Source organism: Manis pentadactyla, chromosome 6 (assembly GCF_030020395.1).
Source record: "Manis pentadactyla isolate mManPen7 chromosome 6, mManPen7.hap1, whole genome shotgun sequence".
NCBI lineage: Eukaryota > Metazoa > Chordata > Mammalia > Pholidota > Manidae > Manis > Manis pentadactyla.
Window position 1 is genome coordinate 34,973,553 of NC_080024.1, and position 26,229 is coordinate 34,999,781.

Consider the following 26,229-nt stretch of genomic DNA (forward strand, 5'->3'; position numbering starts at 1 on the left):
ACTATGTGATATGGTCATAAATCAGTCACTCAATTACATCACTCAATAACAAAACCACTTTGCTGAAATAATTAAAAGAAGCTCATAGGAAGCAAATGCACAGAGGTAAATACAGGGATACTCTGAAGCACTGTTTGTATTAGCAAAAGATTGGAAACAATCTAAATACACATACATAAGAAAGGACTATAAATATTAAGTATTTTTATCAAAGTTCTGAAACTGTTTCAAGCAGGGATTCCATACATTTGCTCAGACTCACCCTGAAGTTATATGAAGGATCCTTAAGACTCAACTTTGGGAAAGATGCCTCAAAAGCACTTGTATAACTTGTTCCTGCTCCTTGAACTATAAGCAGAAGAGAGGCACTGAGTTATGATTTGTTAAGTTACTATCAAACGAGACTTCAACAATGGCTCAGTCCAGGGCCGATCATTATCTTTCAAAATACCCTGAACTTTCCAGCCACCTTACTGAATTCAAAATACCAGTTCAGATGACTTTTCAACCAACATCACTAAGAATAGGCTAAAAATGCTACTCCTGTTGATTTTTATCAAGCATTTGGGGGTGGGGAGGTTGTCTGCAGATTGCTGGGTCTTAGCCATGCCCTTCAGGCTGTGACTCTATGGGGGCAGTGGACTACTAACAGGGCCCACACTGAGGCTGAGTCTAAAAGACATGGGAGATGTAGCCTGAGAGAGAATGCCAAGGTGAGCTGGTCCCCTTTAGGATGGGAGGGGTTATCAGCAGGAAAGGTCCCTTTTTATGAGGAGGTTTTGTGGAAACTCAGGGCACATGCAAGACAGCTATGGGACACCAGGGACAGGATACCACCCAGAGTCGGATGGTGGTCAGGCCAAATACTGGAGCAAAGCAGCAGGGCTCAGAATAGACTCAGACATCCTGAATATTCACAGTGCCACCAACCTGTGCAGAAAACAGGGGTGCAGACTCTCTCTTCAAGGCCAGAAATGCTCAGAACTGCTTGGTGGCATTGTGCAGAGGGGCAAGATTCTGTGGTCATGGCATGGTGTGCTGAAGTCAGCAGACCGGGCTAGGAAGGACATAAAGGGGATCTCCAGCCACAGGCTAGTGGGGACTGTGGAAATTCGGGTTCTGTTCCATCCACCCATCCAACAAATGGATCCTTACCAACCAAACCTACAAGATTCTTTCCTTAGGCCACAGAGAGGCCAAAATTCTACTTACCAGACTGCTTGTATTTCTGGATTTTTGTCTTCAGGTCTATTCTGTGGATGTTCTTTAGGCATTTTTCTAATAAATCCAATTGATCCGGAGCAACCAGACTTAGTTTCTCTAATTCAATCACAAGATCCAAGAAACTCTAAGAGAGCCACCAACAAGAAACAAATGTCAGTAGGGCTCTTAAGCCCCAGCTGCAAATCTCAAGCCATGCGATTTATGAGAGCAAGAAAATGTGACAAGAGGAGCCCCTTCTGTAACCTTCACTGACCCTAAATCAGACCTCTTTGCTACAGTCCCTCCAAGGCCAGGAACAAATTCCACTCCTGGATTTTCCTTGGGAAAGAGGTAGTGGTTAAGTCTTTCAGTGGCCAAACTGGACCTAGATTGGGGACAGATGCACGAGCCATTTTGTGTCATCAAGGAGTACCGGGAGAAAGCAGGCCTAAAATAAAATCTCCTGAGTTCACTCTCATCCAAAAAGCCAGGCTGGTGTTATACTGAAAAATTGTAAGGGCTTTTCCTGAAAAAAAGGAATAAAGAAGGTAGCTGGGAGAAAGTTTTCCCTAGAAGAATCCAAAACATCCAATTTTGAAGTTCCTGAAATATTTTAATCAGTGCTAGACATTCCAAAGCATTCTGACTGGTGTATGAGGTAGTAATATTACAAGTTACGGTGCTTTGCTGCTTACCTACCCTGGAAGCCACAGGGACTGTGAAAGAACTTTATTTCAGAAATGGGCATTACTCTGGGTGTTGTTTTCCTTCCATTTGACATTTGGTTACTGAAGTGCTATCTTTATTTTTAAAAAGAATCATCATTATTAAACTGATATAAATGATTGGGAGACAATTTGACTAGGGGACACCAAAAAAAGGACTTATATTTTTTTCATTTTCCTTCCCATTTTGCATTTGATAGTAGGGTCACCTACAGTCACCCTATCTCCCCAAATTGCAGAAACAAAACTACAGCCATTAAGGAACATGAGGAAATTCTCAAGCAATGACTTACCAGAGTCCTCAGAGGTAAGTGCTTTTAAGATCATACTGTCAGATACTTCAGAGACCTGAGGTTTTTCTAGTCTGTCTTTAGGCCAGTAGTATCATCTAGGGCCAGCTGGAATTTACATACTTTTCCAGCAATTACAATATCCCTGAGATATTGACCCCTACCTAGTTTTCAACCCCAAATCTCTTACTTTTGCCATTCCCCAGATACATCAGCTATGAGCACCTTCCCCAACCCATCTCCACATGCAGCTTAATGACTCCACACTGACCCTGAGCTAGCTGAGGAGCAACAGATGGCAGTAGGGCAGCAAGATGGGAGGGAACTAGCACCTCCCACCTGCTTCCACTCAGCACAAGCAGATGGGACTTCCTAACCCTCCCAGATGATCTGTCTAACCAGAGAGAGAGACTGATGTGTAAGCCAAGCCTATGAATTGTACAGAAGTAAAGATACAATACAATGAAAGGAACACCCGGGGCTGTACCAGAAGATATCAACCTATTTCCTCTCAAATCATAAATCAATTCTCTTCACATCAAAGTTATTATGAAAAAACACATACTCTTCTCACTTCCCACCTTCAGTCCCAGCACAAGCCTGTCTGCTCAAGGGAACGCTGCCCTGTCCTCACACCACTGAGAACACTCTCACAACCTCTAATAGGCGCTTGAGAACATGAACCAAGAAAATGAAAACTCACCTTATCCTTGGCTATCTTGCCTCGGCCCATATAATCCCTCATGAGGAAAATTAATGAGGACACATCAGATTTATCCAAATCCTCACCAATCTCCATCATCAGCACCCTACAAACCAGAGAAGTTTCTTTAGTAAATTTAGATACCAGTCCTGGTGAGAACACCAAGAGCCTATGCCTCCTCTATGTCAATAATTGGTTAAAAGACCAGTTCTTGCTCCCATTTGAATGTGCCCCCTCCATAAAACAGAAAGTCCAAATCACCCCAGGAACAGATCTCAAGGGAACTAAAAAAGGAAACTCTTCCCTTCCTGTTTTTGATAAGAGATGGTAACTTTCTTTCCAATTAATTGCTCTGAGGTTTTTCTAGTCTATTTTTAGGCTAGTAGTATCATCTAAGGCCAGCTGGAATTTAAATACTTTTCCAGCAATTACAATATCCTTGAGATCTTGACCCCTATCTAGTTCTAGTTTTCAACCCCAAATCTCTTACTTTTGCCATTCCCCAGATACATCAGCTATGAGCACCTTCCCCAACCCAACTCAGAGAACAAAAACTTCCCTAAAATAATCCCCTAGATCCCCCACAAGTTATGATGAAATAAATGAAGAACCTAATGACTAGTTTGAAAGACAGAAATAGAATCCAAAGTGATCTTGTCTTCTCTGTTTGACAAGTTTCCAGGTGACACTGATCCTACTGATCTAGGGCTCATACTTTGAGTTGCAAGATTCTAAAGCAAAGTAACACCTGGGATGTCCTGGCCCACTTCCGATCTCAAAGGTTAAACAGCACCTGGGTTCTGGGATTGTGAGCATAGATGTCTTTGTTTAGAAAAACCCCCTGGCTCAGTGACCTCTGCTCCAATTAGAGCCACCATCACACTGTACTGGGGCTCCCAGGACACCTCGTGGCTAGCCATTATTGCCTTGACATTGTCATCACTGCTTAGAAAGCCAATTTCCCACTTAGACTCCGACTCTTGGGGATCGAAGAGGTTTCATTCTTTTTGCTCTAACACTTAGCACACACCTGGCATAAGTTAATCCACAGTGGAGTCCACTGAAGATGAACAAGTGAACCTGGCATTCTCCTCCGACTGCCAGCCTCTGTGCAGAGGCCCTGAGGAACTGCCTCCACTCACCACAATAAGGACACAAGAAATGGAGAGCGTGCCCTGATTTGGTCACTGAAATAAACTGCCTCTAAAAAAGGTTTAGGAAAGTTACTGACATGGTGGTTGGAGAGGTGGAAGGTGATCAAGAGTGACAATGGCAACAGTAATAAGCCTTTGCATTTGTACAGTGCCTCAGTATTAAAAAGTACTTCAATACTAAATCATTACAACTCATCTTGTGAAATCAGATATTATTATTCTTAGCTTTACAAGTAAGAAAACAAAGGTCCAGCCAATGTGAGTGGCTGGCTGACTTTATGTGGCCTGTAACTAATAGTTCTGAGGCTTGAATCAGGCCTTCCAATCTCAAGTCTCAGACATTTCCCAAGGCCCATACTGCTTTCAACTCTCCTTAATAGTTCTTAATACACACCATCTCCAAAAATGCATTATCATTATAACCAGGGTCTGGAGTAAAAGGAACCACCACTTTAAGTTGACAAGTTCTCTTTCTTACTTCAGAAACATAGCCTTTCCAGTGGTTTTTGTATTACTCTGTACCTCCAAGAGAGTATTATGTGAACATGAGGGAGAACAACTCGGAAGGATGTCTGAATGAAAGGGGATGCCAGCAGCCGTTCCTCTCTGAGCTGAAGAGTGCCTACAGGTGGTTAGTAGAAGAGAAGTTCCGTCTGGATCCCTCAGAGCCTGTAGGGGCACAGACCCCACAGAAACGCACAGAAAGGGAGCCCACCACACTAACTTCCTCAACAGGGGAATGATCACTGGGGATTCTAGAGGGATCACAGTTTTACAAAGATCAGGAAGCTCACTGGCAGACTTGTTATTTCCTTTCTCTGGACTGGAAACCACCAGTCTAACGTCACAGAAAATCAGCTAGCAAAGACCACTGCGGATCTCACAGAGGCTGGCAAGAATTACTAGCTCTTAGTACTCCCTATCTCTCTCATTCTATGCATCAGGCAAACACATACCATCCAGCCTTCCACTTCATTAGGATCCTCCACCCCATTACTTTAAGTACACACACTTCATGGATTCAAAGAGTTCTAAGGACTGGAATAACATCATACAGCAGTTAGATCAGTGGGTAGAGAAAGTAATGTGCTGGTTTTCTCTCTGTCTTCATTTCTATCACTCAGAAGTCTAGATGGCCTCACTCCCTCCCACTGGTCCAGCCACAGAGAGAGCTGATGAATTACCTATAGTCTGAAACAAGGCGAGGGTGCTTGAGCAGGTGGGCCTCCACTGCTGTTTTGTCTGTCTTCAAAATTCGCTTGAGCAAGTCAAATCGCCTCACTCTGTACAGCAGCTCAGCCAAGCCTATGGCAGACAGCACTCCTCTTTCCCTTAAAATATCCAGAAGGTCCCTGACGTTCAGTGGAGCCACGTCTGCAGTAACGTCCCGGCACAAAAAAAGAAGCATCTCCTTCTCATCTTCATCAAGTGCCTCTTCGACCTGATGAATAACCTCAGCAGACATTCTGTACAGTGTCATTCCAAGGGACTCTAGTAGCGAGCGTCCAGGACAGTCAACAGAAAGCTGTGAGGCTGCTGACTTCATTGCTGATGGTTTTCTTCATTTCTTTCAGAATATTTTCCAATGGAGGCATTCTGTGGTTAAAAGGGAATTTTTAACAATCCGCTAATCAAAGTAACTTATGCCTAAAATTCAAAGTATAGACTCTTCCTGTCTTGCTGGTCTCTCCAACCTCCCAGATTAAATTCACACTAAGTCTACAGAAAGCAACCCTCAGTAGACAAGCAACTAATCCAAAAACCAAGACAGACAAAAGAAGATAACTTGTATTTTAAAGGAAATGAAACTAGAGACAAATTATCTCCAAAAATTCCCACATGCTTTATCAGAATTTAGCAGAATATAGAGTGGTAAGGGGAAAATCACAACTGGAGAGTTAATGACTAAGTGGCAAATAAATGACCCTGTGGGACAAAGAGGAAAAACGCTATGACTCAGCAGCTGGCTGGCCCAGAGAAACTGGGGTCACAAGGGTTCCTCCCACAGTTGGTGACCTCATCCACGCAGGCCTGAACAAATAGGGCTCTTAGAAAAAGGGACTCTCTTCAGGGTATCAAAAATCATGGGAGGAAAAAAAAACACTAAATAATAAATAAATAAATAAATAAATAAATAAATAAATAAGAAAATTTTAAAAATGATGGGAGAGAAGTTTCTGTCCTGACCCCACATGCTTTTTTCTAGTTGTCCTGCTCTGAAACCCTTTACTCACACCTGTAAGTAGAAGCTTCCACCATCCTCCCAAAGTCCTTTCCACAGGTTCCATAGGACCTGCCCCAACAGCTGAACAAAGGCCCTATCAAGTTTGGAACACCTCCTCAGACCCTGAGTCCCAGGGAAGTGCCTGGAGCTCCTGACTCAATACGTTGCTAGAGGGCAGTGAAAACCACTAGATTCCTGATGGTATCAAGTGCAAGGAAGAAAGTGGAACAGAAGAGGTGGGAAAAGAACTCGGTCCTGGGAGGGAGTTTGGGTGGGAGAGGTGGGGAGATCACGCCACGGGTGTATTCCTAACTTCTCCCACTGGAACTTAACCTATTTTCTTTCAAAATTTAAGTTGCAAATGACAGTCACTGTCTACTAAAGTTTCACAGTTACATATTATGTTAAATAACCTTTTGGGTTCTGGGAGAGCACCTTGTCTGTTTCTATCAGAGAACATTTCAAGTTAAAAGCTAATCTTAGCCAGAAATAATTAGAAATGCAACCCAATTGTAAGTTGCGATTACTACAATTTGTGTGTAAATACATTTACATTTTTATCTAGGTATATTTAATGAAAGGAACATGGAATTTATTTTATTTATTTATACACAATCTTGGTACACAAAAGATTTGAGGCACTTTACAACAACACATAAGTAGAAAAAACTTTTATATGAGAATAAGGGGGGGAAATTTAGGTAAGCAAGTTGAAATGGATGGAGGGGTAGAGAATACAATGTAAACACCAGGCCAGAAATGCCTAAACAGATTTTCATAAACTATGAATTTATCCCTGAGCTTCTTGGCAAAAAGGGATATACAGGAAGGTAGTTCTTGCTCTCAAATGCAAAACAGTGTCTTAAAGGAGACACAATTTCCTTAGAGTTCCAGAGTCCCCATCAATGAAAATATTAATCAGTTTTTAAGTATCAAAGTAACAAATTACGTGTATTTTTAATTTTTTTATACATGTGAAATATTTTATTTAAAAACAGACCTTTCATTCACACTTTTTATACTGGCTGTCCCATGACCAGTCTAAATGGGTGAGCTCTTAATAAAAATAGACATATCACCTTACATACACTTGTTAATAAGTATTGGTGTGTCTCTGCCAATCCCATCTGTGCACAATCATCTAAACTTTGCCTAAGTACAGCCATTGTGTATTTAATGATTGGAGATAAAAAATTTACTAAACGGTTGCTCAATGAAAATAGAACAACTGTAACTCAAACTATTTTATTTTAATCTGAAAGCTGAATAATAATTGTGTTTCAGAGAGCCTAAATCTATCTATACTCTACCTCCAGGCTAACAGCATGTTAACCTAGCCACTAGTTTCCATGAAAGAAGGTCAAGTTCTTTTTCTGTTTGCTAAGAGTCACAATTTTGTTATTAGTTGTTATTATAAATTAACTGTAAAATATTTATATGCACTAGAAGATATAAAGTAACTAAGAGATCACTAAACACAAGAAGAAATGAAATGTTATCTAAATTCGCTAGACACATCTGAAAAAGAACCAAAGGGAATTACTAGAAATGAAATATTCAATTCTCTATTTTTAAAAACAGTAACTTTTGTAATTCATAATTATCAGTGATAGAACAATACCATCAGAGTTAAAATTTGATACTGATTTTTAAAAATTATCTGCTCAGTTCAGTCCCTCCAACCATTATACCCCAGACTGCTTTCTGCCAGTCACGCACACTCAACATGAGAACTGGCAGATTGTCTTCCCTCTGTACTAATGGAGGTACAGTTTGGCAGCAAAATCCAAATTACTCAGTGGGAGCATCTGGCATATTCAGAGAAAATATCAAAAGGAAAACTACAGATCCCATGCTGAGCCAAGCCAACCAGATGCAGTAAAATACCAACGTGTGTATGCTGGGTGGTGTTGGGGCCGTTAATTGTGGTTGGAGGTGATGGGCATCTGAGACAGGGGAGCATGAAGGGAGAAGTAGGATCCAAATAATCACTACTTTGTTGGGGTTTCTTTTAGCATAAACCAACAAATTAACATAAAAAGTACTCTTAGACTAGGGTAGCCTACCCCAAAAGGTCACCCTCACCACCCAGGGCATATGGGACATCAGTTCTGCACCAAGTGCACTCATGTTTAAAAAATACCATGCACAATCTCCTCAAGCAAGGGAAACAAAAGCAAAAATGAACTCACAGGACTACATCAAACTAAAAAGTTTCTGTACTGCAAAGGACACCATCAACAGAAACAAAAAGGCATCCTACAGTATGGGAGAATATAATTGTTAAGGACATATCCAACAAGGAGTTAACATACAAAATATATAAAGAACTCACATGCCTCAACACCCAAAAAGCAAATAACCCGATTAACAAATGGGCAGAGGATATGAAGAGACAGGTTCTCCAAAGAAGAAATTCAGATGGCCAACAGACACATGAAAAGATGCTCCATGTGCAACCACATGGAACTGTGGGAAATGCAAATTAAAACCACAGTGAGATATCACCTCACACCAGTAAGGACGGCCAGCATTGAAAAGTCTAAGAACAACAAATGCTGGTGAGGATACGGAGAAAGGGGAACCCTCCTATGCTGCTGGTGGGAATGTAAGCTAGTTCAACCATGGTGGAAAGCAATATGGAGGTTCCTCAAAAAACTAAAATTAGAAATATCATTTGACCTCGGGATCCCACTCCTTGGAATTTACCAAAAAAATACAACTTCTCAGATTCAAAAAGACATATGCACCCCTATGGTTATTGCAGCACTATTTACAATAGCTAAGATATGGAAGCAACCTAAGTGTCCATCAGTAGATGAATGGATAAAGAAGATGTGGTACATATATACAATGGAATACTATTCAGCCATAAGAAAGAAACAAATTCTACCATTTGCAACAGCATGGATGGAGCTGGAGGATATTATGCTCAGTGAAATAAGCCAGGTGGAGAAAGACAAGTGCCAAATGATTTCCCTCATTTGTGGAGTATAACAATGAAGCAAAACTGAAGGATCAAAACAGCAGCAGACTCAGAGACTCCAAGAAGGGACTAGTGGTTACCAAAGGGGAGGGGTGTGGGAGGGCAGGTGGGGAGGGAGGGAGAAGGGGATTGAGGAGTATTATGTTTAGTACACATGGTGTGGGGGATCACAGGGAAAACAGTGTAGCACAGAGAAGGAAAATAGTGAATATGCAGCATCTTGCTGCACTGATGTACAGTGACTGCATTGGGGTATGGGTGGGAACTTGATAATATGGTTAAATGTAGTAACCACATTGTTTTTTCTATGCTGCTGGTGGGAATGTAAGCTAGTTCAACCATGTGAAACCTTCATAAGAGTGTTTATCAATAACACCCTAATAAAAAACTAAAAAAAAAAAAAATACCGTGTGCAGAAATAAACATCACCATGACACTAGACAAAACAGATAAAATGCACACCCTAGGTACCTAAATCTGAAAGACTTTAAGATAAACATCAAAATCTTCAAGAAGATAAGGGAATTTTCTGCAATATGATAGGCCAAATCAATGGTTCTTAGTCAGGGGCAATTTAACCCTGCATGGGACATCTGACAGTGTCTTGAGACATTTTTGGTCATCATAACCAGATGCTGCTACTGGCATCTAGAGGACAGAGGCCAGGGATGCTGCTAAATATTCCACACTGCTCATTGCCCAGAACAGAGAATCATCCAGCCCCAAACATCAACAGTGCCAAGACTGAGAAACCCCACACAAAATAAGCTAAAAAACTAGCTATCATATAAACTGAAATGCTGAATAAAACATAGAAACATTTGCTGAAATACACAACTGAGTAGGTAAGGAAGCAAGTACAATTGTGGGGAGCCTAAATGAAAAAATAGCTAAAAACCACTGTGATAGTTATTTAAGATTTACCACACATGATAGTATCAAAATGGGTAACATTGTATGAATGATTCTAACAAGAGATATGCAAAACATTAACAGGGGAAAACTATAAAATATTATTGGGAAAGTATTAAAAAAGACTAGATAAATGGAAAGCTTTACTTTGTTCATGAATAGGGAGTGAGTTCTCTAAAAAAACTCATCTATAGATTAAAAGCAAGGGACATAAACTGCTTACAAGACAGCAATTTATAAATACTTAAATAGTAATTACAAGAAAAAAGAGAAAAGCCCACAGCAAATACTGTACTTAATGGTCACGTGTTAGAAGCATTCCCTTAAAAAATCAGACTCAAGACAAGGATATACGTGATCATCCCTTACTCAATATTGTACTGGAGGTTAGAGTTCGCACAGTATCTATGGTTATCCACATTTATAGGGGATAACTTGGGATCCTTTCCTCACACCATATACAAGTCAATTCCACATGTACTAAAGTCCTAAACATAAAATTCTAGAAGAAAATCTAAAAGAATATTATTTTAACCTCCAACTACAAAAAGATTCTATAAGGCATAAAAAGCATATATCCTTTTAAAAATAAGAAAAAATAAAAACAGACTGAGAAGACAAATGCATCATACTTAACCAACAAAGAATTAGTAAATATCCAGAATATAAAATGCATTTCTGCCAATCGGTATGTGTAAGACAAGCAACCCAAATGAAAAATAGTCAACAGGCTTTTCCTAGAAAACCCAAACAGCCATAAGAAAAGAGGTTTGAGTTGTAATAGTAGTCAGAGAAATACAAATTTAAACTACAATGAGATGTTATTTCACATCAGTTAAATACTAGTATCTATTACCAAATGTCAAAGAAATATAATATCTTATATATTACTAGAGGAATTATAATTGGAACAGCCACTTTGAAGAACAATTTGGCAGTATCTGGTAAAGAAGAAAATACACATTATTAGGTAACATGAAAATTTCATTCCTAAGTAACTATCCTTTAAAAACTCTTGAACAAGTTTACCAAGACATGTACACAACATTCCTAGCAGTAGGAGTTGTTACAGCAAAAAAATGTAAACCATCTAAAAGTCTATCAATAAGAGACTGAATGAAATGTTATAGTCCTTTTATGAAATGCTACATAGCCCTGAACATAAATGAAATAGATCTATATGAATCCCACAAACAAACAAAAAACAGAACAAGTATTTTTGCTGAGCAGGTTGCTAAAGAATACATACCACATAATTAATTTACATTAAAATCCTAAACATTAAATATATATTGTTTAGGTAGATATACGTGTGTGTGTATATGTACATACATAGTGAAAATATTAAAACATATATAGCAACAATACATGCCAGGTTCAGAAAAGTGGTTTTCATTTTGAGATGAACAGAATGTGACTAGTTAAAACTACCACATTTGGGCCACATTAAAGACCATAGGTTTTTAAACTGAAAAATTAGTTTGTCTCTTCCACACTCAGCCTTTAAAACCAGTTCAGTCAACAAGTACTGCATAAAGAAAATACAGGTGTAGGGAAAAAAAAGCATGCATATAGGAACTATCTCACAAAATTCAAAATGCTTTTAGAGCTTCCTTCATAGAGAACAAGAAAGCTAGAGGCCTCCTGAAGTTATCCTCAAAAAGAACACGTCAGATTTTATTTAACATGATTCAAAAGATAGGGCCAAGGGGGCTAGGAGCTGGGTAGCAGGTAGAACGAGTTCTCCAGAGTTCCATAAAAGGACAGTGCCAGTCCCACCCCAGCCCTGCTCCGCAGCTCAGCACAGCAAGCACCTCCTCTGAAGCCACTTGCTTCGCCTCAGGTGAGGGACAAAGGGGCTATCCAAGCCAAACTCTTGTTCTTTCCTGCTTTCAATTCTCAGTTCTCCTGATTGATCAGTATCAATTTCATTCTACTGTTTTGGGCCATTCACCTTCCCTAGTCAGACACAACTGGCATCTGTGAGTGTTTTCTAGAATTTTTAAGGAATCCCCCTCTTCTTTCCTCCTTTCACTGGCAATGTCTGGTCAAGGTAAAAAAAAAAAAAAAAAATTCTGATTTAATGACTACATCTCCCCTTCTACCCACACAAAATCTCCACATTGGTACAAGCTTTCCCCAATCTTCAAAGCCAGAGCAACTAAAACCCAAGACCAGTTCCAGTTTCATTTCTTGCATGGAAGTCATGGGACGGTTACCAGTTAGCATGTAAAATGTCAAACAAAGCTGACGTAAGTCACCAGTGTTTATTTCCACAACTGGTTGATAGAAGGGGTGTCAGGTTCTAGGAACAGAAACCACTCCACGTATTTTTCAGTAGAAATACATATCATATGGGTGCTTACAAAGCTGCTGCAAGGTCTAAAGGAAGGGACTCTTGGCTGGCTTTTAAGAAGGACTCCTAGGGCTCCCGGAAAGACTGTCTCAGCCAGGACCATGGGGAATCCAGAGGCCGCCCCTTGGAGCGCTGGGCTCAAGAACACCTGTGTGACCCAGAGAGCAGAAGGCAGCCTTCCACCACACCTGCCTCACCAACACTGCCAGAGCGGGGGCCTGAACACCAGGACACTGCTGCTCAAATCCCCGTGTCACCACCACCACGCTCGCCAGCACAGAAACTAAGAAAAAGACCCAACCTAATGACCTCTGCCTCACTGTTCATAAATCTTGTTTGAATGCACCTAACTGGCAGAACTTACGTTCTTTACAACTCAACAGTTGTAAAGAAGTCTGGGAAACACAGTTTGTCGTTTTCCATCCTCTGGACTGAAGTGAGAATGGGTCCTGAGCACCAACTGACCTGAGATACCACAGAAGGATATTCATGAGGAAATTCATATCTTTCTGGTTAAATTCTCTGCACAGACTCCAGTGCCTGACTCCTAGTAGGCACTCAGTAAGTGTTAAATGAATCAAGAAAGGAAGGAAGGAATGGAGTTTTACAAGTTGGTACCTGGTATTGGCCTTACTTCCTTTTCTCCCAGACTGGACCAAGAGTGTATTCTCTTCGGCAGGATCCTCTATTCTCTTGCCTTTTTGCCTCCTGACCACCATCTCTGCAACACCTTTGGTGTCCAACTCGTCCTGGTTTGCCAAGACTTTCCTGTTTGAGCACTAAAAGTCCTCTGTCCCAGGAAACTCGCCAGTCCTGGGCAAACTAGGATAGATGCCTGCCCCCAGCATCCCATTCCCGGATGGTGAGCCTCCTCTACTCATACATCTAGAGTAGTAGGTCATGATGAAGTGAGGGAGAAAGGTCACACCATACCCTTGTGGCTCAGTCTCAGCTGGTCCTCTCAGGACAGCAATTGCTTTTATAGGGCCTTGGTCGGCTCCTTTCTGCCCTCATCCCCTTCCCAGCCCCATTACCACAGCTCCGACCGCCACTGCTCTCTTCCATCCTAATACCACCCACTGGTGGCATTTCACAACAGGTGGCCTTGCCATTTATCAGGAGTGAGCTCCTGCAACCTTCCACCTCCCCACAACAGGGCCAACATCCGCTGTCCCTTGCTTTGCCTAGCCAGCCACTCCCCCATGCCCTCCCGTCTGTCAGCCCCTATGCCTACTCTTTCATCAAAGCCTACCTCCAGGATCCCCCCATCAGCTTGTAAACATGTTCTAGTCTCTTCCATCTTAATAAATAAATCAAACAAAAAACACTGTCCAGCCTGAGGTCCCCTGGACCAAGTGTCCTTTCACTTCATTTCCTTTAACGTAAAGCTGTGACTTCCTGAAGGAGGAGCCCACGCTTGATGCCTCAACTCCATCAACTTCAATTCACTCAATATGCCTCCACCTGCAGCCTCTCCCCCACCACATCCTTTATACAAGGACACTCAGTGCGAACCACACTGGAACTTGCAACAAAAGGAAAATCAGTAATACCGATGGCTGTCTCTATATTAAATTTGGATATTTTGCTCATTGTGGATTTTGTTGCATTTCAAAATATTGCATTAAAGTTTTTTCTTGCTTACTCAGTTTCTGAGCACCCCCTCAAATATATCTGAGGTGAGGACCTCACTCTCCTCACCTTAGGACCCCAGTCCTGCTAACAGTGCTCTTTTAGAGGCCTTGGTGATCTCCCAGTGGCCACAACCAAGGTCACTTGGAAGTCCTCTTTCGCCTGAGCACTCTACTCCCCACCTAATGCTGCTGATTAACCCCCCCTGGAAACTCTTCTCCCTTGGCTAACCCCACACCCCTCTATTCTACACAGCCTCTCTAACCTTCTCTAACTCCTCTCACCCTATTTCTCACCTGCTCCTTAAGTGAGGGTGTGCCCTAGCATTCACCTCTCACCCAGACTCTTCTCTGGCCTTTCTGTTGCCCTGCCTATGGCCTCACCCCCTCCAAATTGATCTCCTAACAAAATGAACTTTCTTAAGTTCATGCTTGAACCAAGTCACTTTCCTAATTCAAACCTTCCAATGATTCCTCATTTCCCATTGCAGTTTCCAATTTTCTTTGCATTTAAGGTCCCTTGTGTTCTAACACCTACCCTCATCTCTCAACACACACCTTGCACACTTGGCTTCAACCACACCTCAACAAGTTCTTTCTCATGCCTCCATGTCTTTGCCCAAATTACCCTGACACTGGCCTACCTAGCAAAACCCTTCTCAGCTTTCAGGACCAGCTGAAGCATCTCCTCCCGTGTAAAGCTTTCCTGGGAAGAGCCCACACAGACTTAGTAACTCCTTTGTACCACCACCGTATTATGTACATACTTCCCTGGCACCCAGCATTAGCACCAATAGGTGACAGTAAAGTGTGGTTACCTTTAGTCAGCCTTCTCAGTCTTCCTCACAGGATAACTTTGCCTCCAAACCATCTGGTACCCAAAGCACATAATGTTCTCTGTCATCAGTAGCAAAGCCACCAGCATGACTAGTTCCCATCATACCTTGACCTATCCAAGGACATACTTAATATTCCATTCTTTGTACTGCTTCTCCGCTTAAAGCAAGATCATGGCATGGCATGAAAGCAAGGTCATGTCTACCGAGCCACAGTGTGAAAGCATATGGTATTTCCCAGCAACACCACAAAATTGGGCAGTGATGGACAGAGAGAAACCTGCCTTGACAGCTGCAGAAAGCAGCATGCAAACCTGGAAACTTTCAGGTGTCTGGGAATCCCCACTGAGACATAAACATGAAGTCCCTGAGTCACCCAGAAGTTTCTGAAAAGGTAAAGGAGGAGAAGTTACATGGTCCTGGGCAAAACAGAATATGGCCATCACAGGCACTTGGTACATTCACCCTTAACATAACACAACTCACCTTCCTCCTCCGTTTGTGTACAGAACCTCTGGATGCAGGCTGTATCTGTAACAATTCAAGCAGTTAATATAATGGACCCATCTTTCCTCCTCCATCTGTAGGCATTTTAAACCTAAGACAGTGCATTAAATGCCACTGTGCACACATTCCTGCAAATATTTAAAAAGAGGTATGGAAAAACAGATCATCACATGTTCCTGATTTCTGGAATACTGCAGATACATACTCAAACATAGTCTAGAAGACCATGTACTGAGGCTGAGCCACAAACACATTCCAATTTGGGATGTTACTGACCATTATTATGCATCAGTGGCTAAAAATATGCATTAAGAAATTACTTGGCTTCACAAGCTGTACATTTCAATTACAGTAAATTGCCCACAAACAATAGATACCCTAATTATAAAAAAACATAAAATTAGAAGGTATTATTTTATAAAGTTCTTTGATGAGGTTCAGCCACATGACTCTCAGAGAAAGCACCCACAACTTCCAACATACCATTACTTCCAATAAACCCCCTGGTTCATAACAGCTGCATACAGGCTGCAAAATATGAAGGAATAAAAGAACCACAGAATGAGAAAGAATCTAGATCAAAAGGAGATCATGAGACATCAAATTGGATTCAAAAACATAAACAAAATCACCAGGGACAATAAAGGTAAATCTATTTAATGCAGCAGCCCACTCCATCTTAACCAAAGTTAAATGCTCACAAGGGCAAACTTCTGATATAACCCAAGCACCTGTGTGTATAGCCCCAACACCACCAAAGAGTTCTGCCCAATCCACAATTGAAATCAAGACAAATATCTCAATGATCTCTGGACAGTGTTTTTCTGTCCCAACATCTTTGCTCAAGCATTTGATCAAGCCTCTATGTGGAAAGCCTCTTCCCTCTTCTCAGTCTCTGCATATTTAAATTCTGTCCCATCTTTCAAAGCATCTCTTCCTTAAGCTTGTCTTGATGCCCCAAATCAGGTCATCTCCTAGGACTCATAGTATTTATCTTGTTCTAGTTGGATACCTGTTATAAGTGGTCAAGGTCCTAGAGGATAGATAGGTTCTTACTTATTATTAGGCTGTTTTGGGCCCTGGCCAGGCTTCCCAAGCTCACCCTCGTTAAGAACTGACTGGTCTTCATTACACAGCTCAGCAGGCCTGTACATGTGTAATACCTACTCATCTTTTCATAACTTTCAATGAAGCAAGATGAAGTGGTGGTGCAATAAAATACTGTACTTGTAACCAGTTGTAAGATCCAGGAAACAGTGCTCGGGAAAGGAGGCTTCTGCAGCCTCATGATGCAGCAATGTTCTTGTTTAAGGGTGGCTTACAGTCTTTTAAGAGGCTGTGTAAGCCCCATGCCAGGGCTTCCTAGGAGCTGAAAAGACCTCCCCTTGAATAGGCAGAATACAGTGTGTCCAGCCATGCTCACCAGAGATCCGCTGGCCTTTAGCAGAGGGTAAATTTCCCGTACCTTTAGCTAAAATTGTACTTTTCCAATTATCACAATTTCTAAAACTCTTAAGATTTGTGTGTTAGGGTCTTCATTTTTGCCAAACCTCCAGGCCAGTCCCATGCATGCCACAATTCTCCTAGAATGAACTCAAAAGTGCTTAAAATTAATTTTTTTCTTCAAATAGGACAGCCCTCTAACAACCTCAAAATTACTAATAATTTGTATGAGATGGTATAAGTATAATATGCAACTAATCTTCATGAGCAATTGCTATATTCATTTATGTTGAGAAAAAGCCAAAGGATCTTACTACACTGATGGACAGTGACTTCTGTGGGGTATGTGGGGGACTTGATAATAAGGGTGAATGTAGGAACCACAATGTTTTTCATGTGAAACCTTTATAAGAGTGTATATCAATGATACCTTAAAAAAAAAAAAAAAGCCAGAGGACAGTGTGAAGTATTTAGTGCCTTCATCAATTTACTATGAGGCTTCAAGTTCCTTGGGGAGGGGAGGTGGGAGTGGGGGGGAAGCAATAGGTAAAGCTACCTGAGTTTAAGCAAGATTTCAAATTTTAATGCTTCAGTAAAGTCTGAGTTCAGAGACCAGATCTCAATTCCGAGTAGTGCAAAGGAGGGCTATGACTCGGCATCACTTCTTTTTCAGTATCTGAATGTCACTTTTACAGGAACTGGATGTTTATCACCATGAGACACCAGTCAGGAAGATACACATCCTTTCTCCTCAAGGTTTCCATCATAGGAATCAACAAGGGGCTCAAGAAACAATCCTACCTGTCCAAGACAACACCTTAGTATCAACTATGCCACACTAAAATATAATATTTAGCAGACATTCTCTGAAGCCCACCTAGTCAAGACTAGCTTGAATTAAAAATTCAACCTAGCATGTGTATTGCTCAGTTTCGTACAGTGGATTCTCTGGCAACTAAAGGGCCAAGATCGGCCCATCAGAAAATAGTCCTGTTCAAAATCAGAAGTTGTGTGTAACACAGTGTATACACACACATTCCTATTCATGCATTCATTCATATGGGCATGGGGTCAAAGAAGAAATAATTTCTCCAGACCTAGAATTAAGAAGAAAAAATAGCTGGGGCACCTGAACAAAGAGATGAAGAAAAAGTAAACTGTGGATACATATACTCTCAGAAACAAGAAATGGTTAGAAGAAAAACATCTAAAACATTGGTTACTAGAGGGTGTGATAGTACATGCGAGAAAAACAGACATTAACAGACAAAAAAACACCAGTTCTGAAATACAGTTGTAGAAACAGTACATCTTACAAACTAAGAAAAAAGAGTAGTATATATATTAATACACTTTAAAAACTGTATTTGTGTGCATAAATGTCTGAAAAAAACACTGAACTGCAATCTTTGGTTATCTTAGGCAATAGACTCCTGGGGGCTTTCTATATTTACTTTGAATGTTTTTTAACCCAGGTAATTATAATACAACTGAAAAGTTTTTCAAGAAAGAGTATTACAAAGCAGAGTGTTAAATGCAATCCTATGTAAGTGCAAAGGTAGCCACGGAGTATCAGAGTATGGAGGAAGGGAACCCTTGGGAATGGGTTGTGAGGTCTTCCTAGAGGATGAGAGGAGCAGAACATAAAGGAGAAATAGGGCACTTTAGTAATAGTAGTGTTTCTTACCTCACTGATTAATAAGGAAAAGGGTGAGTACCCTGTGACCTGTCTTTATTTCCCCAACTGGCCAACTCCTATTCCTGGCTGTCAGCGGCCCATCTAGGCTGCTTTGAATCCAAGTTTAACTTTGCTCGGTCTCCAACCACTCTGTAGGCTTCTGAGGGAAGGAACCAAGTTCAGATCCATTTCTATGTTCCCAGCACCCAACTCTGACTAGCCCAGAGATGCTCAATAAACGTTGGTAGGATTATAGTGAATTAAAGAAAAGGAGGCGTTTCAGTCCATACACACGAGTTTAATTAGCCTTTGAGGCCCTACAAGAAAAAAACTAATGAAACAGGAGTCCATTCCTGATATTCTTTTTAAAAGCGACACTCCTGGCGACTCGAGTGCTGTGGGTGAGTTCCCAAAGGCTCCAGGACGGGCCGAAGGACTCAAAGCGGGAGACTCAATCCTTTTCTGCCGGGATGGGAAGGCCGGTGCCCCGACGCTCCCGAGCCCAGGGCGACGCCAGCACCCAGGCGCAGGACGAGAGAAGAGGGGCGGGCAGGGTTCTTGGTTTACTCACGCCCGGGCAGCTGCCAGCTCTTCCCGCTGGATCTCGGCCGGGATCGGCGCCCACCCCTGCCGGACCTGAAGCTTCAGAAAACCGGAGTTGGAATTACTCCGGACGGGGTGAGGAACTGGAGGACACTGTCTGACCCATCCGGGCATAGCCTCTCGGGCAGGATCCGGGAACCTCTTCCAGCTGAGCCCTGGTGCGTCTCCTCCAGGCCACCCCCGTGGTTCGCGCCGCCCACACAAGACTTCTGCTTGAGAACCCTCCGCCCACCCCCGCACCTTAAGAACTCCACATGCGCACCGGCGAGTCACACCAGATAAAGTTTCTTTTGTGTGGGCTAAGGGCCCAGGTGGCGCTCCTGGAAACTATGCTGCTAGCAGAGACTTGAGTGGGCGCCTCCGCCGCGCCCTGCTACCCTACCGAGCGCGCGGCTGCAACCCGCGGACGTCCGGAAGACCAAACCTTCTTTCGTCTTAACCTCCAGTAAGTCCCCTGCCGCCTTTTTTTTAGCTGGCAGCTCAAAAAGCTGTTGGCGACTACACTGCCAACCCCGACAAGCCTCCCAGGGGTCGAGGGGCACCCCGCCCCTGCAGACCTGCAGTTGGATTCACCTTCGAAAACGGGTGCAGGCTAGTAAGTAATGAAATGTTAAAGAAGTGTAAGTATCAGTTCCAAAACAAATGCAAAACGTCAAGTTGTTAAAAAAAAAATCCATTTTAATAAGAACATCCACCCCAGAAGCTCAAAGTAAAACGTGTTAACGAAACCTTCCGTATGGCAAACACATTCAAAATTCTCATCCAAACACGCTTTTATTGTTGGAGTTAAGCCAAGTTTTCTCCAAATGTAACTTCTTTATAGGGAACCCCCCGGAGGGAGAAATACCAAAAATTCTGTTCCTCTTATCTAAAGCAGGTCAGGCCTGCCTGAGCAGTTTTAGTTTTAGATTATCCGGATTTGTCAGTGTTCAAAGTGCCTGACATAGGCTGTCTCCCTGCTGAAAACAACCTCTCGTTGCCTAAACAAATTTCATGTGTCAACAAACGAAAATATTCGAGAAACCTTTTAACGTCCTTGAACTTCCTGTTCTCTAAAAAAAAAAACTGAATTTCAATAACCTTTGTTCTATTGCATTCCACTGTTAATACTTAAAAAAACAAACCCTTCAGTCCAAATCTGTACATCATCAGGCAAAAAACATCTTGAAATCATGTGAACATTTCCCAATTCTTTTGAAAGAGAATATAAAGGGGAAGGGAGGAAGAAAACGAGTTTAAAGTTTTTCAAAAATGTCAATCGGTCCGGACTTTACCAAGGCATGCTTTCCTTGACATTTGCCAAAATACGTATTAGGCTGCTTTGAGAAATAACAACCCTGACCTACTTCACTAGGCATTCACATAGGAAGAGGGTAAAAATTTCTGCCAGGCCTCCGCCCAGACACATACACTACTGTAGAAAAAGTCCTCTTAAACATCAACTTTTCCAAAAGAAACCTGCCAAATCTTTTGAACAATCTTTTGAATTCACCCCAGGAACTAAGCAACTTTCAAGATGATCTTAGGCAAAGTTTACAAAACGCTGGGGACTTGCCACCAAAGCTCCCGGCCCGTTTCCGGTCCTCTGGGGTTTCAGTGATGGGCAAAGGGTTATTTAGTGCAGTCCCCTGGGGCGGCACCGGACAGCACCTAGGATCCCCGGGGCCCAACGAGGGTGGCGAGGCGGGGGTGCTCCGCCCCTCGGGGGGTCGGTAGCAAAGCAGAGATAAGGAATCTACTGGACTGACTCACCAGCGTAAAGGCCCACGCCTCCCCTGGTCCCTGCAAGGCACCCCCAGCCCGGCCAGTCCGGGGAAGGTGGAGTACGTGAGTAGGAAAGAGGGCGGAAGAGCGCGTGAAGCCGCTGCGACGCTGGCAAGGAAACCTGGGGTGGGGTCTGCGGTCCGCTGAGGTTTGGGAGCTGCAGAGGGAGAATGCCTGACACGTACCGTCCTGCCCCCCGCAGGGCTCTCCTACTGCCAGGATTTGTCAGGCTTCACTCCGCGGACGCTTGAGATACGCAGGCAAAATGGAGGTAAAGAAACTGAAAGGCTGGAGGCGGACGTGGCTCTTTCCTATCCAGTCCCGCCTCCGGAGGCCTTGCTCACCCTGGACTTCTTTCAACTGTTAAACAAAATTCAATCAAATAAATTTGAAGATCTAATCGGTTTTATTAAGCAATTGATGAATGGGGGAAGGAAAAAAAATTCAGTCAAGTAAATTTGAAGATCGAATTGGTTTTATTAAGCAATTCATGAATGGGGAGGGGGGACCAAAATTCAATCAAGTCAATTTGAAGATCTAATTGGTTTTATTAAGCAATTCATGAACGGGATGAGGGGGGGAATTCAATCAAGTAAACTTTAAAGACCTACATGGTTTTACTAAGCAGTTCATGAATCAGACTGCTTCCTCAAGTAGAGAAAATGATCCAAGGAGGTGTATAAACAAGGTTTTTATAGACAGAAGGGTGGGGCCGAAAGGTAAGCAAAAGAAGAGATGGATTGTTCAAGTCCCTTAGGAGGAGATTGGGGGGAGAGAGCTGAGGGGCTGGTGGGGGGAACAAGATGGTCTGATGCAGATGATCTCAGTGGAAGTTCCAAACTAATTGGTTTAAAATTCCCCTCCTGGGAGAAGGTGATGCTGCAATTGATTTGGGCATAATCCCCAATTTAGTTTAGTAACTTGGCCTAAGAGAACTGACCCCCATGTTGGGCCTCTATTTTTCTTTGTAACACAACTTTAACCCTAACAAAAGCTTGATGGCCTGACATTCACTGTGTTAGGCTCAGAGACCCCAGCCCCCAACGAGTCCCTTTGAGTAGAAACACTGTGCCACAGCCTACCAGCTGTTTCCTGTTTATAACCTCTTTGACTCTGGCAAGACATGTCTGTCTTTTTTTTTTTTTTTTTTGGCATGTGGATTACTTTATGCTGATAATTTTTAAGAAACAAAAGGGTCAGGAAGACCCTTTGAACTTCCCTATAACAGCCAAGATGGAGGACCTGCTACAGAACTATCATCATAGATACTCACCAGTATAATATAAACTAGGTAGACAGGGAGGAATTTAGCCAAGTCAGTTAACATTCCTCTGATGTCCCATTGTTTCTTTATGGCCCAGCAAACATTTGTTTACCAAACATTTATTCTTTTTCATCTTTTTGTGAATTGTCTTTCTTCCTTTTGAAGTCTCAGACCTCTAGCCCCTTCTGCTTAGCTCTGGATAGCATATAAGACCTCGACTGCCTGACTGCCTGGTTAGGTAGAGACTTAAATTTGATTTTCCCCCGTTAATCTGTCCCATGTCAATTTAATTCTTAGACCAGCCAAAAGAAACGTGAAGGATAGAGGAAAATTGTCTTCCTCTTCAAAACTGGATATGTTGCGATGCTAGGGTGTTTCAAGTAGTTCTTAATGTCATTTTACAAGCAAGCTCTGCTAGTGTTTGTTACCAATGTAATAATAAATAGCAAATGTAAGAGCACTGTATGTTTTAATCTATTTATTGATAACAATTACTTTCTTGTGATTTTTTTTACTTCTTAACTTTCCTTGAAATAAATGTCAACTCACAGGAAAATTGCAAGAATAATACCAAGAGAAATTGACTACCAGCATGACAGCCTGAGGAAAGCTCAGTTGACCTAGTGAAACTGATGACAATTATTTTAAAATAATCAAACAATAAACAACTATTTAAAAGTCTTGGAAGTGGTCCTAAGAGAAAACAGCAAATGAAAGAACATATATTCAAGACAATCTATGAAAATTAAGCAAGAAAGACAAGAATCTGTGGTATTTTGAGCAAGACTTCTTTCTGCTTACCCCTCTCCCCCAACTCAGCAAGACAGATCCTGCTCCAGACTCCTGCAACCAAGAACTCAGGTCCCTGGTGGGAGGGGCAGGACATCAGCAATTCTCACCCTGTCCCTAGCTACCTGACAATGGGGCTAAGCTCTGGGTGAGTGTGTTTGAGAGTTGGAGGATCTATTCTTCCATCTAGCCCTACTCATTGTACAGAGTCTATATCTTGCGCAAGATTGTTGAGAATACTAGGGTCCTAGTCACTCTTACCCCAGCTTCTGAAATGGTAGTTATAAACCAGAGACATAAGCCAGAAGACTTCAGGCTGCTATCCCCTCTGCCTAGAGTTCAGCTTCTAGAGCAGGACATGACTCAGAGAAGCTTGCCATTGTTCCATCTGTTCCAAAGCCTAGTTCAGTGATTGTGCCTGGGGAGAAATGGCCTGGAAAACAGATAGCTCTTAATCTCCTCCCAAAGGGACTGACTTCATATGCAGCCGAAGTGGAGAAATTCGCCTCAAAAACCTGGAGGTTGTGGTCACAGGCAGTTGGGAGGAGATTCAAGATACGGACTAAACTGTAGGCTGGCTAATTTATAGGAAAAAAACAAAGAAAAGACAGCTGGGGGGAACCCATCTGGGGAAAGAATAAATATTAAACACTGACCTCATAAGCTATTGCTTCAAAAGAGCCACTCATAAGCTATTGCTTCAAAAGAGCCAGAATTTGTTTGGAATCATTTATAGAACAATTTATGCTCAGGCACATTGTTGAAAATAATAGTGCAATCAGCCAGCAAACTGGTGGAGTTTAACAACTGGGTGCGGTTAACAATGAAAGGAAGAGAGCCTTTCCAAAACTACTGTGATACCAGGATAACAACATCAGGAATTTAAGGTGGGAGAGTGGGGGAATAAACCTTACTGAAATAATCCAGCCAGCCACTAAACAAATGAACAGGCAAATAACAATAACAAGGGGTGGGAGAAGTTGGGAGGAAACAAGTACCCAGAGTTGCTACAACGTATCTAAAATACCCGGTTTTCAACAAAATTACAAAGCATGCAAGGAAATAGGAAATAGGATAGTATGACCTGTACATGAAAAAATAGAAGGCAACAGAAACTGCTGTGATAGTAACCAGAAGTCAGTTTTATCAGGAAAAAACTTGAAGTAGCCATTATAAATATGTTCACAGAATTAAAGTTATGAATAAAGAAGTAAAGGAAGGTATGATAACAATATATCAAATAGAGAATATCAATAAAGATGCTCAGCTCCTAGAATAGGATCTGAGTCAGAAATAAAAATGAACCAAATATAAATTGTGAAGTTGAGACTACAATAACCAACACTTCATTAGGGGCTCAACAGTGATTCGAAATGGCAGAAAAAAAGAATAAGCTAACTTGAAGATAGATGGATAGAGATTATGTAAGCCAAAGAACACAGAATACTAAAGAAAGCCTCAGAGAAATGTGGAATACTATTAAGCACAGCAACATGTGCATAATGGGAGTACCAACTGGAGAAGAGAGTGAAAAAGAGGCAGAAAAAATATTTAAAGAAATAATGGCTAAAAATTCCCAGATTTATTGAAAAACTATAAACTACACATCCAGGAAGTTCAACAAATTATAAAGTATAAATTCAAAGAGATCTACAAACAGATACATTACAATAAAAATACTGAAAGTGAAAGATGAATAAATTTGAAAGCAGTCAGAGAAAAATGACTCATTACTTACAAGTGAATACCAATAAGATTAATAGCTGACTTCCCAGTATAACACATTCAAAGTGCTCAAAGAAATATTTCAACAAAGAATCTTATATCCAGCAAAACAATCTTACAAAAATAAGATTAGTGAAATAAGATGAAATACTTTCACAAATAAACAGAAACAGATAATTTATACTGTTGTGCTATGACAGCACAAAGGAGGTGGGTGAGAGCAAAGCTCTATTGGGATAAAGAAATGACTATAGATAGTAAATAATTTTAACGAAGTATTTTTGGTTGTGTAACATTAATTACTGTAATATATATATAACAATATACCACAAAGTATGGGGGCAAGAATAGAGCTATGTAAAAGTAACATTTCTATATGTCACTGAAACGAGCTAGTGTAAATCCAAAGCTTCTTCTAGTAAGATGTATTAGTAAAGCCTAGAGCAACCCCTAAAACAATAACTCAAAAATATATAGTGAAACATAATTAAAGAAACTAAGATACTACATTAGAAAATATTCACTTAATGTAAAAGCAATAAAGGAGAACTAGAGGAAGCAGAAAAGACAGAATTATAAATAAATAGTAAAATGTCACATGCAAATCCAACTGTATCAATAATAACATTAAACGAAAATGGATTAAATAATGCAATTGAAAGGAAAGCTTGTTACACTGGATTTTTAAAAACCTGCAATCCAGCTATAATTGTTTATAGAAGACATACTTTTGATTCAAAGATACAATAGATTGAAAACTAACATATGCAAAAAGCAACCACAAGTAAGCTAGAGGGGATGTACTGATATCAGAAAACATAGACTAAAACAAAAAATGTTACTAGAGATAAAAAGGTGCATCTTACAATACCAAAGTATCAATCCATCCTGTAGATAAAATCATTATAAACATATATGCACCTAATAACAGAGCACCAAAATACATGAAGCAAAACCAAAAAAAATAAATGATAAATAGACATTTCAATAATAATAATTGGAAACTTTGATATTCCACTTTTGATAATGGTTGTAACTTGACAATTAACAAGGGAACAGAAGGCTTGAGAACACTATAAACCAACTAGACCTAACTGACAGCTAGAGCACTCCACAGAATAACAGAATATACATTATCAATACATGTGAATACACATTCAAGTGTACATAGAACATTCTCTGGGGTACACCATCTGTCAGGCTATAAAACAAACCTCAAAAAATTTAAAGGAATAGAAATAATATAAAGTATGTTCTCTGACAACAATGGAATGAGAGTAGAAGTCAATAACAGGAAAAATTGGTAAAACTCACAAATATGTAGAAATTAAACAACACACTTCTAAGTAAGCACTCAATCAAAGATGAAATCAAAAGGAAAATCTGAAAATACTTTGAGATGAATGAAAATCAAAGACAACATACCAAAACTTACG

At 41.1% G+C, this 26,229-nt stretch overlaps 1 protein-coding gene across 11 annotated transcripts in view; it reads right to left on the minus strand.

The window, feature by feature from the left end:
- CFLAR (CASP8 and FADD like apoptosis regulator) overlaps window positions 1-21,664 on the minus strand; it is a 48,997-nt gene extending 27,333 nt beyond the window's left edge. For 6 of the 11 annotated variants that reach the window (XR_008998210.1, XR_008998209.1, XR_008998212.1 and 3 more), the window contains exons 1-6: window positions 18,658-19,485; window positions 15,507-15,551; window positions 5,260-5,671; window positions 2,922-3,027; window positions 1,213-1,348; window positions 263-348 (exon numbers count right to left, since the gene is read on the minus strand). Coding sequence is in view for 7 of the 11 variants with exons in the window: in XM_057503702.1 (XP_057359685.1) it covers window positions 263-348; window positions 1,213-1,348; window positions 2,922-3,027; window positions 5,260-5,621 (690 nt within the window). In the remaining 4 variants the exon portion in view is untranslated. Of the gene's footprint in view, window positions 1-262; window positions 349-1,212; window positions 1,349-2,921; window positions 3,028-5,259; window positions 5,672-15,506; window positions 15,552-18,657; window positions 19,486-21,003; window positions 21,138-21,200; window positions 21,376-21,626 lie in introns of those variants that run through there. The other 5 variants (XM_057503697.1, XM_036928155.2, XM_057503698.1 and 2 more) reach the window with 5 other exon arrangements.
- Window positions 21,665-26,229: the final 4,565 nt, after the last annotated feature.